Below are 17,450 nucleotides of genomic sequence, written 5' to 3' on the forward strand. Positions count from 1 at the left end.
CTAAAGGAGTCGGACCCCCGATCGCAGGGGATTTAGGCTAGGTGCCTGCAGCCCGTCAAAGAGGACGGTCAGCAGCCTGGTCCTATCACTGGTCCAGGACCGAAGGCACGTCGGGGTACACGGACCCTGGGTCAGGGAGAAGCTTCAAGCGACCCGGCAATTAACCTGCGGAGGACAGGGCCTTTATGGACTGTTCCAACCAAGCTCAGAGATCGGGGGCACTAGCGCAACAAGGGGGATAGGGCTTTCCAAACAAGCGGCCTACTGAAATCCCAAGAATGAGCTCCTAAGAGCAGTCTCCTTCACTTAGCCACAGTGGGGAGTGGGGCATGGAAAGCTCCAAGCTACTGGGCCACAACAGACAACCTAAACTTTTGTGCCAGGAGGTAGGTTACGGACCACCAGGCAGTGCTGCAGGGGACAGGACCCGGACGAGCTCCCCTCGAGAGGCAACGGCACAGCCAGAGACTTGGTTTACCCTGTTGTCAGCATCTGCTTCAATGCTGAGTGAGTATCCGACTGACCCCTGCACTGCAACCCCTCATCCCTATCCAGACTCCGGGGGCCTACCCCTACCCATGGAGGGTAACGTCATCTTGCTTCCCCACTCCATCACCCGGGGTACTCCAAACAGCAGCGGTGGTACTCCCAATTACCGTACACCACGGATGGGGTCACAAACTATACCTCTCCCCTGTAAATAACCCCCTTTTACATTTGATTGTTGCCCCTAGCTTTCGGGTCCGGAGACCCTAGAGCCACGAGCAATCACTACCCCCGGATCCGAGCGGTTCGATCCGCTGCAGGGGTGGCACATGGGCACCTCCTAACCTCACCTGCAGCTGTTCCTACTCTCCTAGCCAGTCTCTTTACCAACTGTCACAGAACAGCACCCTGTGTTCCTGAGAAATCCTTAGATGCCCTGACTAGTGAGAGGCGGGTGAGGTTCACTAGACCCACCACTGCACTAAAGAGACGAGAGGGTAGGAGAAACAAACAGGGAATAAAGAACCAAAATTGAGAGAATACAACTTTTGGAAGATTCACAGCAGCTCCTTCCACCAAGGCAGCTTTCATACAAATGGTTTGTATAGTCAGCAAAGCTTGCTGGGAGACCTGGCTAGTTAAGCACAAGGGGGTGGGGCTACAGAGCAGGTGCCGCTGACCTCAACTGCAGGAGAGCTCCTGGTAGAAAGCTGACATTTAACTGCTTCAGTACCAAAGGAAATGAAACAACGTTTAATGAAGAGTCCTAAATAGTGATAAGGGGCTCCAGTCCTCAAGTTGCCACTAGTCTCCAAAAACAGGGGGATAATTGTGACAATGGCAGGAGATCAGTGAACTGTCTCACCAATATCCTCGGTGCAATATGGCAGCAGATAGTGACCTATATCACCCATAGGCTCAGTGCAGTGTGGCAGCAGATAGTGACCTATATCACCCATAGGCTCAGTGCAGTATGGCAGCAGATCAGTGTCCTATATCACCCATAGGCTCAGTGCAGTATGGCAGCAGATCAGTGACCTATGTCACCCATAGGCTCAGTGCAGTATGGCAGCGGATCAATGTCCTATATCACCCATAGGCTCAGTGCAGTATGGCAGCAGATCAGTGACCTATATCACCCATAGGCTCGGTGCAATATGGCAGCAGATAGTGACCTATATCACCCATAGGCTTGGTGCAGTATGGCAGCAGATCAGTGACCTCTATCACCCATAGGCTCGGTGCAGTATGGCAGCAGATAGTGACCTATATCACCCATAGGCTCAGTGCAATATGGCAGCAGATCAGTGTCCTATATCACCCATAGGCTCGGTGCAGTATGGCAGCAGATCAGTGTCCTATATCACCCATAGGCTCGGTGCAGTATGGCAGCAGATCAGTGTCCTATATCACCCATAGGCTCAGTGCAGTATGGCAGCGGATCAGTGACCTATATCACCCATAGGCTCGGTGCAATATGGCAGCAGATAGTGACCTATATCACCCATAGGCTTGGTGCAGTATGGCAGCAGATCAGTGACCTATATCACCCATAGGCTCAGTGCAGTATGGCAGCAGATCAGTGTCCTATATCACCCATAGGCTCGGTGCAGTATGGCAGCAGATCAGTGTCCTATATCACCCATAGGCTCGGTGCAGTATGGCAGCGGATCAGTGTCCTATATCACCCATAGGCTCGGTGCAGTATGGCAGCAGATCAGAGACCTATCTCACCCATAGGCTCGGTGCAGTATGGCAGCAGATCAGAGACCTATCTCACCCATAGGCTCGGTGCAGTATGGCAGCAGATCAGTGACCTATATCACCCATAGGCTCAGTGCAGTATGGCAGCGGATCAGTGACCTATATCGCCCACAGGATCAGTGGCGTTGTTAGGGACAGCATCCCTCATACAATCTGTAGGATAACGCAGACTTTAATTCCATTAAGTGCAGCGGCCAGATGTTGTGTGACACATGGCGCACGTAAACCTGAGTGATGTACATAGCAGGCGATTACGCCAAATGGAGCAGATAAGCCGCTGAAACCTCCCTGCCGCTCTCAGATGTAGCAGAGCTGAATGTGCACAAACTGTTTTCCTACTTTATCATATTGAGAATGAAAAAATACCGCAGAGAAGGGTCAGAGAGACATTCCCAGCACCTGCTCTGTTGTGGGGCCCCTCCAGCAGTCACCACCGCCGGCAGCCATTTCTTATACATGGCTCCTAGTTACACAGAGAGTCCTCCAGCTGACGCCTTGAGGGATTTCCTGCTTTCAGCATCGCAGGGCGGTTCACGTCTTTTACACCTGAACACTATATTTCAGCCCTTTCTGCTGGACTGGCTGCTTTTCTGCAATCTTTAGGGTCAATCCAGGACATCTCCACCCCTGTGACATCACTTTTCGAGGCCTGACAGGTCGGCCCAGGCAGCGAGGTGCACCGGAGTATTCAGGTGGTTATCACTCATCATGCTGCTGAGGGCTGCGTTCTTGCATTGGAGACTCAAACAGAAAGCAGCCCTCAGTAGCAGCATGCCCTGCTCAGCTCTGCAGCTTCAGTTCCTCCTCGCTGATGGCTATCATGTCATAGCATCTTCCATTGTCCCAGACCCCCCCTCCCCGCCACCGTCACCCACCATTGTCCCGAACCCCCCCGCCACCGTCATCCACCATTGTCCGAACCCCCCCCCACCGCCGTCACCCACCATTGTCCCGAACTCCCCCACTCCCAACGTCATCCACTATTGTCCTGGACACCAACCCGCCACTACCGTCGTCCACCATTGTCCCGGACCTCCCCGCCACCATCATCTGTCTGTGCTGCATTACGACTACTTGTCCACTACAAAGGCTTTGAGCGTCACTAGGAGGGGCTTAATATTAGATCTTTTGGCCACATAAACCCATATCTGTCTTGTCTGCTCCACATATAGGAGTGTACACTCTCCACCGCCACCTATAGGGGGCGCTGTCTCTACCACTTCCATATTACTGCTCCTATCGCCACCAGTACAAAGAAATCATGGAGCGTGGTATGATAATAGGAAACACATTAGATGGGGCTATGTTGTTACCCGACTGCAATCAGCAGTTTGTAATTTTACAATGCAACATGTGAACTGTGACCTCCGCGACTTTGACGCCTCCATGGGCTGCATCTTCTGCATTGTCTCATGTAACCATCAAATGTTTTTTTATTGAAGTCTGAACCTGAAATGCTGATGATGCACAAATTAAAACATGTAAAAATCAACTCAATCCTGATCTAGTGACTGAACATTGGGTGCAGTCTTCTCCATCACAATATCACTGCTGTCCATCTGGAGGTCTACGTGTGTCCCAGATGTTTATGGATAGTCTTTAATCTTCATCTTACGTTCCTCCTGGACATTTATTGTCTTCTCAGGGAACCCACTCCCTTGTAGATGTTATATGTTTTATGATCATCTTCTGCAAAGAGATTTCATGTTTATGTTGAGTTTCCTGTTTGTCCTGGCATGAAGATGTTCCAGCATCTCATGGTCTCCTGATGACCTTCTTGGAAGTGGTGATCCCCCTCTGGCATTGCTCCATGTAGACCTCATGTGTGACCTCCCCTCTCTAGTAGTCATCTTCTACCCTGTGACTGAAGTAATGCTGAGAACTTCCAACAGGATTAAGTTCTTTCTCAGAGAAGTCATACAGCATCTTGTGTTTGACTCGCCCACCCCAGGGCTATGGGACACCTGGTGCCGGGCCGGACTAGTCCGGTGGTCGTCAGTGGTGGCGGGGCCCGACTCCGTGGCCCTGGTGGGTGTCAGTTTTATATGTGGCTTGGTTAATAAAGTTTGTGTTCGTGATGCCACCTGTGGTATGCGGCTATTAAGCCGCCGCTGCTGTGTAAGGCCTCCGGGGTGATGATATGGCAGCAATGGTGGTACTGCTCCCCACAGGTGAAGCGGTGCCCCGGGGACACTGTTGGTGCTCGTGAGAGTCTATGGTGTGGTGTGGAAAACACGGTGCAGGGCCGACAGGCAATGAAAGAAACAGGCACAAACAACAGTCTCTTTTATTCTCCTCTTTTACTTCCCAAACGGTTAGTCCTGGGAGACCGTTACAGGTGGTGATCCGGCCGGCCTGGAAGTAACTGAGCTGTCGTTTTGGCCAGATGAGTATGAGGCCTACTCCTGTTCTTTTCCTTGCTGTGATAGGACCCTGCTCTCTGGATTTAGCAATGGCCCTCTTGCTGCTGGGACCGGTGGTACGTTACTTTCCCTCTGTGGTAGGCTGCACAGGCCCTCTCTGGTGCTTCTCTGCTGGAGTCCACACCGGGCCCTGATGATGCAGCTGTACCTTCGGGCTGTTTATGGGCCAGGTGCTTGCAGCTCTCCTGCCCTTCAGATTCGGCTACCAGGGAGTATTTTAGGCCCTGGTGGCCACAGACTCCGATGTCCGAGTCTCTTCTTTGCCTCTCTGCTCCTCCTGCCTCACTGGGCCAAGCTGCTCCAGCTCTAGGCCCCAGTTCCACAGGACAGCACTACTCTGCGTCTGCTTGCTATCACTTCTCTCTACAGACTGACCAACTGACCACTAACTCCTCCCTCAGGCCAGACTTAAGGAATGCTCCCTGGAACTCCAGGTTCAGGGCTCCCCCTACTGGTCTGAGGGAGAACTGCGTTGGATGTTACACTTACTGGCCAATAGACCTCCCAATTACCTCCAGGCTCAGCATTAACCCTTTGGAGGGGCAATGCTGTTGTGGCGACCAGGTCCTGGGGCGCCACATGTTCTCCTGATGACCTTCTTGGACAGTGGTGCTCCCCCTCTGGCAACCCTCTGTGTAGACCTCATGTGTGACCTCCCTTCTCTAGTGGTCATCATCTGCCCTGTGACCATTTCACCACCTGGCTACCATATTTCCTTTCCACCGACATCCCCACCATCATCATAGGTGACTTTAACATCCCCATTGACACTTCCCACTCATCTGTCTCTAAACTTCTAACACTTACTTCCTCCTTCGGCCTCACACACTGGACCTCATCTTCACTCGCCTCTGTTCCCTATCTACCCTCTCTAACTCACCTCTCCCCCTGTCTGACCACAACCTACTCACATTCTCTTCCCTCTCTTCTCCAAGTACTCAACCCCCACTCCACAAACGTTTACACTCTCACAGGAATATCAAACACATTGATTTACACGCCCTTTCTCAGTCCCTTCTCCCCCTCACAGACATTGCATTTCTACATGATGCAGATGCCGCTGCAACTTTATACAACACTACAATCTCTGCAGCTCTCGAATCAGCCGCCCCCCTCACACACACCAAAACCCGCACAATCAACAGGCAACCCTAGCACACAAGTCAGACTAAAGAATTGAGACGGGCTTCCACAATCGATGAGCGCAGATGGACGAGGTCTCATTTCGCCGAGCACATCGTCACATACAAACAGCCCCTCGCCACTCACTGCCACTCACTGCTGCAAAACAAACCTACTTCTCATCCCTCATATCCTCTCTATCTCACAACCCTAAACAGCTATTTAACACTTTCAACTCTCTCCTCCGTCCCCCGGCACCACCTCCCTCTCATCTCAGCTGAAGACTTTGCCTCTTTCTTCAAGCAGAAGATTGACAACATCAGAACAAGCTTTGGCCCACTATCACCACAGCCCCTGTCGCGGGCGGCGGGGCGCTGCGCTCGCTAACGCTCGGGCTGCTGCTGCTGCTCGGTGGCTCGAGTGGTGGGCCGGATCCGGGGACTCGAGCGGCGCTCCTCACCCGTGAGTGAAAAGGGGGTGGTTTATTTGGGGATTTAGTCCGTGACGCCACTCACGGGTTGTGGTGAAGATGGGCACCACCGCTGCTGGTGACGGGGATCCCGGGAGCGATGGTAGGGAGCAGCTGGGATGTTGTTTTCCCCCTCCGTGGGTAGGGGTTGGTGGTCCCGGGGCCCGGTAGTGTGACGGGGAGGCAGGGTTGGTGAGGTGCAGGGTTGCAGGGACAGCGCGGTGCAGTGCCGGATGGCACTGGTGTACTCACTCAGCAACAGATGCACCAAGGCTCCGGTAAACTAAACGGCTGGATGGACGGGTCCCGCAGCCGGCTGCAGTGTTGTTGTTGTGCTCTCCCCGGACGGCTGATGGTGGCTGTCTTTCCCTGCACCTGTTAGAATGTTCTGACTCCTGTGGTTGACCACCGGTAGTCCGCTCCCCGGCGTATAGGTGCCGTAGGAGCCCGTTTTGCCCGCAGGCGCTGGCCCTTGGATCTCTAGCCTGTGGCGGTGGCTGTATATCCTCTCTGGGTGGACGGTTGCCTTTAATCGGGACTTGGTTGTTAGGAAACCCCTGGGGTTCCTGTCACATTCGGATTTGTCTATTGACGGCAGCTCCAAGCCTGGTCGGGGTCCGATGGCCCTGCCTGTGTGCTTAGCTTCACTCCGTTCCCCGGTCCGGTACCGGCGGGCCGACGCCCGACTCCGGTCCTTACGGCTCTGCGGAGTTTCACCAACTCCTGCAGACGGCCACCACCGTCTGACAACCTTGCTGTCAGTGCCTGGGCTCCTACCCAGACACCTCAAGTGTTTACTCCTCTCACTTTCACCTCCAAGACTGAACTCTCACTTTTCCCGCCTCCAGGCCGGTGAACTCCTCGGTGGGCAGGGACAACTGCCTGGCTCCGCCCCACCTGGTGTGGACATCAGACCCTGGTGGGAGGCAACAAGGTTTTTTTGTCTGACTGTTGTTACTGTCTAGGGTGGGGGTGTGTATGTTGGTATGTATGTGACTACCTGGCTAGTCCAGGGCGTCACACCCCTCCTCACAACTACTCAGCCTTCTTTCTCCAAATCCAGCTTCTCCACCATGACAGAAGATCATCTTTCCACTCTACTCTCACGATCACATCTCACCTCCTGTCCACTTGATCCACTCCCATCCCACCTCATTCCCAATCTCACCACAGTCTTCATCCCAACCCTAACCCATCTCTTCAACCTATCACTAACAACTGGTGTATTCCCTTCATGCTTTAATCATGCCTCCATTACACCCATCCTGAAAAAGCCCTCTCTTGACCCATCCTCTGTGTCAAACTATCACCCATATCACTTCTCCCTTATGCCTCAAAACTACTGGAACAGCATGCTCATCTTGAATTGTCCTCATACCTCTCCTCCTGCTCCCTCTTTGACTGTCTACAATCTGGCTTCCGACTTCAACATTCCACTGAAACCGCCCTAACTAAAGTCACTAATAACCTACTAACCACCAAAGCCAAGCGACACTACTCTGTCCTCCTCCTCCTGGACCTGTCCTCTGCCTTTGACACAGTAGACCATTCCCTTCTACTACAAATTCTCTTATCTCTGGGCATCACAGACTTGACCCTATCGTGGATCTCCTCATACTTAACTGACCGAACTTTCAACGTCTCCCACACTCACACCACTTCCTCATCTCGCCCTGTCTGTCGGGGTCCCCCAAGGTTTAGTTCTTGGACCCCTGCTGTTCTCCATCTACACCTTCGGCCTTGGACAACTCATAGAGTCCCATGGCTTTCAATATCACCTCTACACTGATGATACGCAGATCTACCTCTCTGGACCTGACATCACTTCCCTACTAACCAGAATCCCACAATGTCTGTCTGCTATTTCATGCTTTGCTCTGCTCGATTCCTAAAACTGAACATGGACAAAATAGAATTCATTATCTTTCCTCCTCCTCACTCAACCCCTTCCCCCCCACCTGACACATCCATCAATGTCAATGGGTGCTCACTTTCCCCAGTCCCACGTGCTCGCTGCCTGGGAGTAACTCTAGTCTCTGCTCTCTCCTTCAAACCACAGATCCAAGACCTCTCCACCTCCTGCCACCTCCAACTCAAAAACATTTCCCGGATCCATGCATTCCTTTCCCAAGAAGCTGGAAAAAGTGCATGCCCTTATTATCTCCCACCTGGATTATTGCAACCTCCTGCTCTGCGGCCTCCCTTCTAACAGTCTCGCACCCCTACAATCTATTCTAAACTATGCTGCCCGGCTCATCCACCTGTCCCTGCACTATTCCCCAACCTCTCCTCTCTGCCAATCCCTTTACTGGCTTCCCATTGCCCAACGACTCCAGTTCAAAACCCTAACCATGACCTACAAAGCCATCCACAACCTGTCTTCTCCCTACATCTGTGACCCAGTCTCCCGGTACTTACCTGCACGTAACCTTCGATCCTCACAAGATCTCCTTCTCTTCTCCCCTCTCATCTCCTCTTCCCACCATCGCATCCAAGATTTCTCGCGTGCCTGCCATACTCTGGAATGCTCTGCCACAACACATCAGACTCTCGCCTACCTTGACAAGCTTCAAAAGGAACCTGAAGACCCACCTCTTCCGGCAAGCCTACAACCTGCCATAACCCTCAGTCTAATACAGCGCCGCACCTCACCTATCCCTTGTAGACTGTGAGCCCTCGCGGGCAGGGACCTCTGTCCTCCTGTACTGTGCCTTCTATTGTTTATGATTATTGTATTTGTCCCTATTTTGAATACCCCTTTCACATGTAAAGCGCCATGGAATAAATGGCACTATAATAATAAATTAATAATAATAATAGTAATGGTGACAACTTCCCACAGGATTACGTTCTGTCTTCTCAGAGAAGTCTTACAGCATCTTGTGTTCTCCTACTGACCTTCTTTGACAGTGGTGATCCCGACTGCAGTCCTCCATGTAGACCTCATGCGTGTGCTTCTCTAATGGACAAAATAAAATAATGGCCGCTCAACACTCTCCTAGTATAAATTGTGATCTTCATAGCAGCCCTCCATGTAGATCTCATGTGTGTTCACTCTCTCTAGTGGTCATCTTCTGCCCTGTGATTGCAGTAATGGTGAGACCTTCCCACAAGATTAAGTTCTGTCTTTTCAGAGAAGTCTTCTAGCATCTTGTGTTCTCCTGCCGACCTTCTTGGACAGTGGTGATCTCCTCCTGGCAGCCCTACATGTAGACCTTATGTGTGGCCCTTCTCTCTAGTGGTCAACTTCTGCCCCGTGACTGAAGTAATGGTGAGAACTTCCCACATGATTACGTTCTGTCTTCTCAGAGAAGTCTTCCAGAACTTGTATTCTCCTGCTGACCTTCTTGGACAGTGGTGATCCCTCCTGCAGTCCTCCATGTAGACCTCATGTGTGTTCTTCTCTAATGGGCAAAATGAAATAATGGCCGCTCAACACTATCCTAGTATAAATGGTGTCATAAAAGCCTCACACTACTCTCTTTTGCAGTGATGCTTTGCCCAAGCAGTTTATCTAATCAGGCAGCATCCATTAGGATAGATGTTAGATTACGGCTTACACTTGACGGTTGTTAAAATATCCTCTCAAGGGGCATGAAGCCAAAAGGAAAAATCCTTGGGTCGAGCAGGAGGCTGAGCATATGGTTCTGTTTTCCGTAATTGGATTATTTTGGTTTGTTGTATATCCTATGCTCCTTTGTGAATTTGCCAATTGTGCTTTAGTATAGATTCTGGCTATTCTGCTTTAATCCAACTTGTGGCTCTTTTTTATTGCGCTCCTATTATTTTATGACTCAAGTATATTTCTCTATGATAGCTGCCTCCTGCATGGGTGGGAGCTTCCAGTAGGTTCTAGTATGAAGTTCTTCCAGCATCTTGTGTTCTCCTGTTGACCTTCTTGGACAGTGGTGATACCCTCCTGGCAGCCCTACAAGTAGACCTCATGTGTGACCCCCCCCTACCTCTCATGTGTGACCCCCCCCCTACCTCTACCCCTACCCCCCTACCTCTCATCTTTTACCCTGTGAATGAAGTAATAGTGAGAACTTCCCACAACTCCTGTCACCTCCACGCAGCAAATGAAGAGAGCCGCGTGATCGGCTGAGCTGTCACTGAGGTTACCTGGATTTTTGGGGCTGTCCCAGAACTGTCGCATCTAATGTATGCGGCCATTCTGGGTGGCTGCTGACTGATATTGTTAGACTGGGGGCTCCCCATAACGTGGAGCTCCCCATCCTGAGAATACCAGCCTTCAGCCGTATGGCTTCATCTGGCTGGTATTAAATTTGGGGGGAACCGCACGCCGTTTTTTTTAATTATTTATTTATTTATTTCTATATTCCATAGTGACACGCCCACCGGCTGCTGTGATTGGGTGCAGTGAGACACCTGTCACTCAGCGTGGGGGCGTGTCTCACTGCAACCAATCATAGGCACCGGTGGGCGGGGAAAGCAGGGAATACGAGATTGTTTAATGAGTGGCCGGCTTTTTCAAATTAGAAAAAGACGCCGGAGCAGTGTGAACACCATGCAGCGCTGGTGATCGGGGATCGGTGAGTATGAGAGAGGGGGGGACACTTCAGTCACTCGGAGGATTAGCGGTCACCGGTGAATCCTTCACAGGTGACCGCTAATCAGTACACGGCACACAGACAGAGCCGCGGCATGACAATGAAGTCGGGTGAAGTTCACCCGAGTTCATTCTCATCGCGCTACTCTGTCTGCTGTCTGCCGACAGTTTTCACGGTGGTTTTCATGGTTTTCACGAATGTGTGTTTTAGGCCTGACAACGTCCCCAATGACTAGCGAGGTCGTTCTGCAGGTCCGGATCGCTGTTGCGTCGTTGGCCAGGTCTGCCTGTTTGACAGGTCACCAGAGACTTTGTAGCGATCCCGGCCAGGTTGGGATCGCTGGTGGGATCGCTAGAAAGTCTCAGTGTGTAAAGGGGCTTTTACAATCCATTCTAATCAGTTCAATGAAAGCTAATTTTCAGTTCTCAACACTTTTCATGATGTCCAGATTTGTTAACTCTTTACATCCAGCCAGCCTTAAGACATCTGATCGATGTAGGTACCCAGTGTTGGATCCCAACTAATCCCAAATTGATGACCTATCAAACCTTTGGTCATCAACATCATAAGCACAAACAACCCCTTTAAGATCTCCTGTTCTGAGAGGCAAAATCCAGTGAAGGATCCAATTGGATCCTTGTTATGGGACGAATATTCCGTACATCACAGTATGATCAGTCTGTAATCTAGGTTCCAAACACTAAAAGGCAACAGCAATGACCACTATGACCTGATCTCAGGATTTTTCATAGATTTAAGCACTTACCCTCAGTTTGGGCAGGTAAGACGGTGACATTGATCAGAGTCCAGCTTTCTTGTTCATTGTCCAGAACAGACACGTTGTATATTCCGTCATCCTCCATCTTCAAGTGGTTAATAATTAGTGAGCCGCTTTCCGGATCAATCGTCATCCGACTTTCATATCCATTTTCTGGAAACATTTTAGCGGTGGCGAGGTCTCCTGATCGTATGGTGCAAATGATCAAATGCAAAGTTTTGGGGTGGACAATGTTCCACCTAATCTGAAGCCAGTCCGTCCTCTTTGATGTTTGGTAGGAAACGGCCAGAATATTGGGGGCATTTTCATATCCAGTCACTTGTGGTTGAGCAGTAGAGATGTTGATAGCTTCTATATAACCTGGAGAAAGACAAAAAAATGGAAGCTTACAGGGGACAAAGTAGTAAAATCCATAAAACAGACGCATCATTTTGCCTTTTCTGCTTTACATGAATCTGGTGCCAATTCAAAGTGGAGACATTTAAAGTCAAGGATCCAAACTGACAAGCGTTGGTCGTTCATAGCAGAGAAGCTATAGAAACGGTAAGTACGACTGTCCAGTACGTGATATAGCTTTCTTTTCCATACTGTAGAACTGACTCTGACCTAGGACTATTTCATCCTCTCAAGATTCCTCTGTCTCCTCCCGACGCCTCTGTATCATCTATATGTCTCTATCTCCAAACATATTTGTCTCCTAAGATTGCTACTCTAATTACCAATCCCGTGCCTGGCCTTCTGTGTACCATAAATTGATGAGCAAGAAAATATCTAATAAAACACAAAGATTAGATTGATGTAACCAGCGCTCAGTGCTGGAGAAAGTCCACATCACATAGAGCTGTGGACTCCACTCTATGTTCATTGGTCCAATAGTCTTTAGGCCACAGCCAGATCCTCATAGATGGGTTAAATGATGGGGCTGTATTTAGAGAGGCTGAGAAGTGATGTCCTGTATGATGGGTCTGTATCTGTACAGCTTGAAAGGAGCAATGTACTGCAGGATGCACTGCATTATGGGGCTGCATCTGGAGGGACAGAGGAGCGATGTATTGCAGGAAAAAACTATCCAGAGATGCTGAGCAGTGATATACTGTAGGACTGAGCTATATCTGGTTAGGCTGAACAGCAATGTAATGCACGCTGGGGTTGTATCTGAAGGGGCTGAGGATAGATTTATTACAGGAAGGGGCTGAGGAGCGATGTACTGCAGCATGTGGCTGTATCTGGAGGGGCTCAGGAGCGATGTACTGCAGCATGGGGCTGTATATGCAGGGGCTGAGGAGCGGTGTACTGCAGCATGGGGCTGTATTTGGAGGGTTTGTATATGCGGGGGCTGAGGAGTGATGTACTGCAGCATGGGGCTGTATCTGGAGGGGCTGAGGAGCGATGTACTGCAGCATTGGGCTGTATCTAGAGGGGCTGAGGAGCGATGTACTGCACCATGGGTCTGTATCTAGAGGGGCTAAAGAGCGATGTACTGCAGCATGGGGCTGTATATGGAGGGGCTGAGGAGCGATGTACTGCACCATGGGTCTGTATCTAGAGGGGCTAAAGAGCGATGTACTGCAGCATGGGGCTGTATATGGAGGGGTTGAGGAGCGATGTACTGCACCATGGGGCTGTATCTGGAGGGGCTGAGGAGCGATGTACTGCAGCATTGGGCTGTATCTAGAGGGGCTGAGGAGCGATGTACTGCACCATGGGTCTGTATCTAGAGGGGCTAAAGAGCGATGTACTGCAGCATGGGGCTGTATATGGAGGGGCTGAGGAGCGATGTACTGCACCATGGGTCTGTATCTAGAGGGGCTAAAGAGCGATGTACTGCAGCATGGGGCTGTATATGGAGGGGTTGAGGAGCGATGTACTGCACCATGGGGCTGTATCTAGAGGGGCTGAGGAGCGATGTACTGCACCATGGGTCTGTATCTAGAGGGGCTAAAGAGCGATGTACTGCAGCATGGAGCTGTATATGGAGGGGTTGAGGAGCAATGTACTGCACCATGGGGCTGTATCTAGAGGGGCTAAGGAGCGATGTGCTGCAGCATGGGGCTGTATCTGGAGGGGCTAATAAGAGATTTACAGCCTGATTTATCATTGCACTTACGCCATTTGTTTTGGGTCAGTTAGTGACACTGATTTGAGATAAAGCTATAAAACAATTTGCCGCCTTTTTTCCAGTTTTCTTTGTGTTTATTCTCTGATTTTTACATCACTGTGGCTTTTCCAGATGTTTTAGACTCATGAAATGTGACTTTTTAAAAATGTTGCAAAATTTGGCCCAACTCAACTCGTCACCAGCTGCTCCCTCTCCCCCAGACTGATGTTATGTGTCCCAGCTATTTTGGTGCATTTTTGACATTTTGCTGAACGTACAATTTTACCACTAAAAGTCACAAAACAGTTCAAGAAAGAGAAACAGAGAGCCTTGGGCTTTGTGCAAAAGTCATGAATCTCCTGAGCCATTTTGATGAATATCAGAATGGAGCTGTATGTGGACTGTCTAAGAGGAGCAATGTTGTTATGAAATGGGCTACATAATGGGGCTGTATATTAAGGGGCTGAGGAACAATGTATTACATGATGGTGCTGTATATGAAGGGGATGAGGAGCAATGTACTGGAGGATGGGGCTGTATATGAAGGTGATAAGGAGCAATCTACTGTAGGATGGGGCTGCATATGAAGGGGATAAGGAGCAATGTACTGGAGGATGGGGCTGCATATGAAGGGTCTAAGGAACAATGTACTGGAGGATGGGGCTGCATATGAAGGGGATAAGGAGCAATGTACTGGAGGATGGGGCTGCATATGAAGGGGATAAGGAGCAATGTATTGGAGGATGGGGCTGCATATGAAGGGGATAAGAAGCAATGTACTGGAGGATGGGGCTGCATATGAAGGGGATAAGGAGCAATGTACTGCATGATAGGGCTGCATATGAAGGGGATAAGGAGCAATGTACTGCATGATGGGGCTGCATATGAAGGGGATAAGGAGCAATGTACTGGAGGATGGGGCTGTATATGAAGGCAATAAGGAGCAATGTACTGGAGGATGGGGCTGCATATGAAGGGGATAAGGAGCAATGTACTGGAGGATGGGGCTGTATATGAAGGGGCTAAGGAACAATGTACTGCATGATGGGGCTGTATATGAAGGCAATAAGGAGCAATGTACTGGAGGATGGGGCTGCATATGAAGGGGCTAAGGAACAATGTACTGCATGATGGGGCTGTATATGAAGGCAATAAGGAGCAATGTACTGGAGGATGGGGCTGCATAAGAAGGGGATTAGGAGCAATGTACTGGACGATGGGGCTGTATATGAAAAGGCCGAGGAGCAATGTACGGCAGAATAGGGCAGTATCTAGACAGGTTGAGAGGAACAATGTTCTGTAGCATATGCTGCATGAAGGGCTTATAAATGGAGGGGCTGAAAGCAATGTACTGCAGGATAGGGCAGTATTTACATGTTGATATAAGCAAGGTTCTGTAGAATAGGCTTCATGATGGGGCTCTATATAGAGGTGCTATGGAATGATGTACTGCAGGATTAGGCTGTGTGTACTGAAGGATGAGTTACATGATTGGTCTATTTGTGGAGGAGTAATATACTGCAGCATTGGGCTGTATCTGGATTGGCTAAGAGGAGCGATGTACTGCAGGATGGACTGCATGATGGGGCTGTATACGGAGGTGATGGAGAGTGAGGAGTAAATTATCAGTGGCTGCATCACAATCTGTACCATGCTTTTAAGCAGCAGGATGCCCCTTCTCATGGGCTGGGATACCCCATTGTCACAGGTTGTGACACCAGGTGAGACTGATCACAGATTCAGCAGTACTCAGATTGTAGAGCGCTGCTGTCAATCACCACTGGTTTGCCAGTCACACTGGTGGCAGCACTCAACTGGGTATGTATTTAATGCAACAAGGTGGTTTATCAGTGCTCTGGATAGTTTTGGGATGGCGGGGTTGTTTTGGTGAAATATATACATTTTTAGAACAACTTATGCTGTGTGAGATGATATTTTAATCTGGGGTAGAGGCGGGTGATTAAAGCGTTATTCACAAAAAATGAAGTTCTCCTCTATCCATAAGATATCCATAAGATAAGGGATAGATTGCTGATTGTTGGGGGTCCAACAGCTGGGACCAACATGAGCGCGGGGGTTCTGAAATCTTGAGGTTAATCTTGGCTTTTGCTACATTGTAACCACATAATATAAAAAATATAGTACTAGTGTATCCAATATGGCAATTTCTTTGGGACATAGGAACATGGCTGTTGGTATGCGGTGGGACCCACACGCCTAGTATCTCCTCAGAAGGCGCGATCTCTGACGTGCATGGCACACGTGACGTCATCATCTCCAGTGTGGGTCTCGGCTAAGATGCAGTAATCAGCTGAGGACCATTTTATCCACAATACATTCAAGCAGGGCAAATACAATTTGTAGCCCTCGAGAAATGCTTATGTGAAACGCGCGTCGGGGACAAGTTTGTGTCCAGCACAGGCACTTTTTCCTAAACAAGCACGTTATATAATTTATTTAAGCAGTGGGTCCTGACATGGAAACTCATGAGTAACTTATTTGGCTGCATCCCTTTACTTTGTAGAGTCATATTTTACACCTGGACGTCTTTGTCTGATGTCGTTACGTATAGGTGTGAACATTGTCCTCCAGCGGCACATATCACATTGCCATTTTCTATGCCAATGCTTCTTGCACTAAGATCTAGAAATCTGTGAATATAATCGTTATCCGTCGCTGGTTAACCCTTTACACATTGAACTCTCTAATATTGATTTTTGTAATCACTGTCTTATGATTGAATACCAGTGATTTTATGGCAGGTGGTGGATTGTAGCTCCACCTGTATCTCCTGTAGGACAACACTACTCTGCCAAATTCTGTGAAATATACCAGATCTGGACCCATCCAATCTTCATAGAGCTCCAGTGATTGTATTTAGAGCAGAATCTGGAGCTTATGAGAAGGGGGCTCCTTATAAAAACCTCCAGGACGCGGGTGTCCAAAACACAAGGCGGCCCGGTCAAGTGAGTGGCAACCACAATGTTCATCGTCTTTACGGGAAGTCACTGTTCTGGAGACGTTGTTGATCTAAATCTTCTATATTTTCACTTTCACAAACCTTCAATGGAAAAAAATACCTAAAACCACATCCTGATAAGACCCCCAGACACGACGCTCACACCTCAGACAACAACGAGAACCATGACCTGGTGCAGGATCTGCAAAACAGCAGCTCAAGACGTCGTGTGGGTGAGGGGAACGACCGAGCGCACGTAGAGAGAAAGACCGAGACATCTGACCTTTATCTCATATTGAGTAATTACAGTCCTGGCTGAAAGTATTGGCACCCCTGAAATAATTCAAGAAAATAACGTATTCCTCCCAGATAATTATTACAATTACACGTTATGTTATACACATGATTATTTCCTTTGTGTGTACTGGAACAACACAAAAAAAATAAAGAGAAGGTAAAGTGGACAAAATTTCATACAAAAGCCCAAAAATGGCCCGGACACAATTGATGTTCCTTCCTCTTAATATTCGGTTGCACCCACTTAGTAATAAATCCCTTCCATCAGTCGCCTCCTGTCCCCGTCCACAGCTCCTTTCTCCTCTCACCTGGAATCTCAGAGTCTTCTATATAAACGTCTCCAGGTCTCTCATATCTGAAGGCCTCTTCTCTTCTCTCCTCTCCTCTTCTCTCTTCTCTTCGCTTCTCCTCTTCTCCTATTCTCTTCTTCTCTCCTCTCCTCTTCTCTCCTCTCCTTTTCTCTTCTCTTCTCCTCTTCTCTTC

At 49.4% G+C, this 17,450-nt stretch overlaps 1 protein-coding gene across 2 annotated transcripts in view; it reads right to left on the reverse strand.

Moving 5' to 3' along the window:
* The window catches only part of LOC142268553 (uncharacterized), an 89,935-nt gene that overhangs the window by 5,811 nt on the left and 66,674 nt on the right, over positions 1-17,450 (reverse strand). For both annotated transcript variants that reach the window (XM_075332363.1, XM_075332362.1), the window contains exon 2: positions 11,602-11,973. In XM_075332363.1, the coding sequence (XP_075188478.1) occupies positions 11,602-11,973 (372 nt within the window). The remainder of the gene's footprint in view (positions 1-11,601; positions 11,974-17,450) is intronic.

Source organism: Anomaloglossus baeobatrachus, chromosome 1 (genome assembly GCF_048569485.1).
Source record: "Anomaloglossus baeobatrachus isolate aAnoBae1 chromosome 1, aAnoBae1.hap1, whole genome shotgun sequence".
Lineage (NCBI taxonomy): Eukaryota > Metazoa > Chordata > Amphibia > Anura > Aromobatidae > Anomaloglossus > Anomaloglossus baeobatrachus.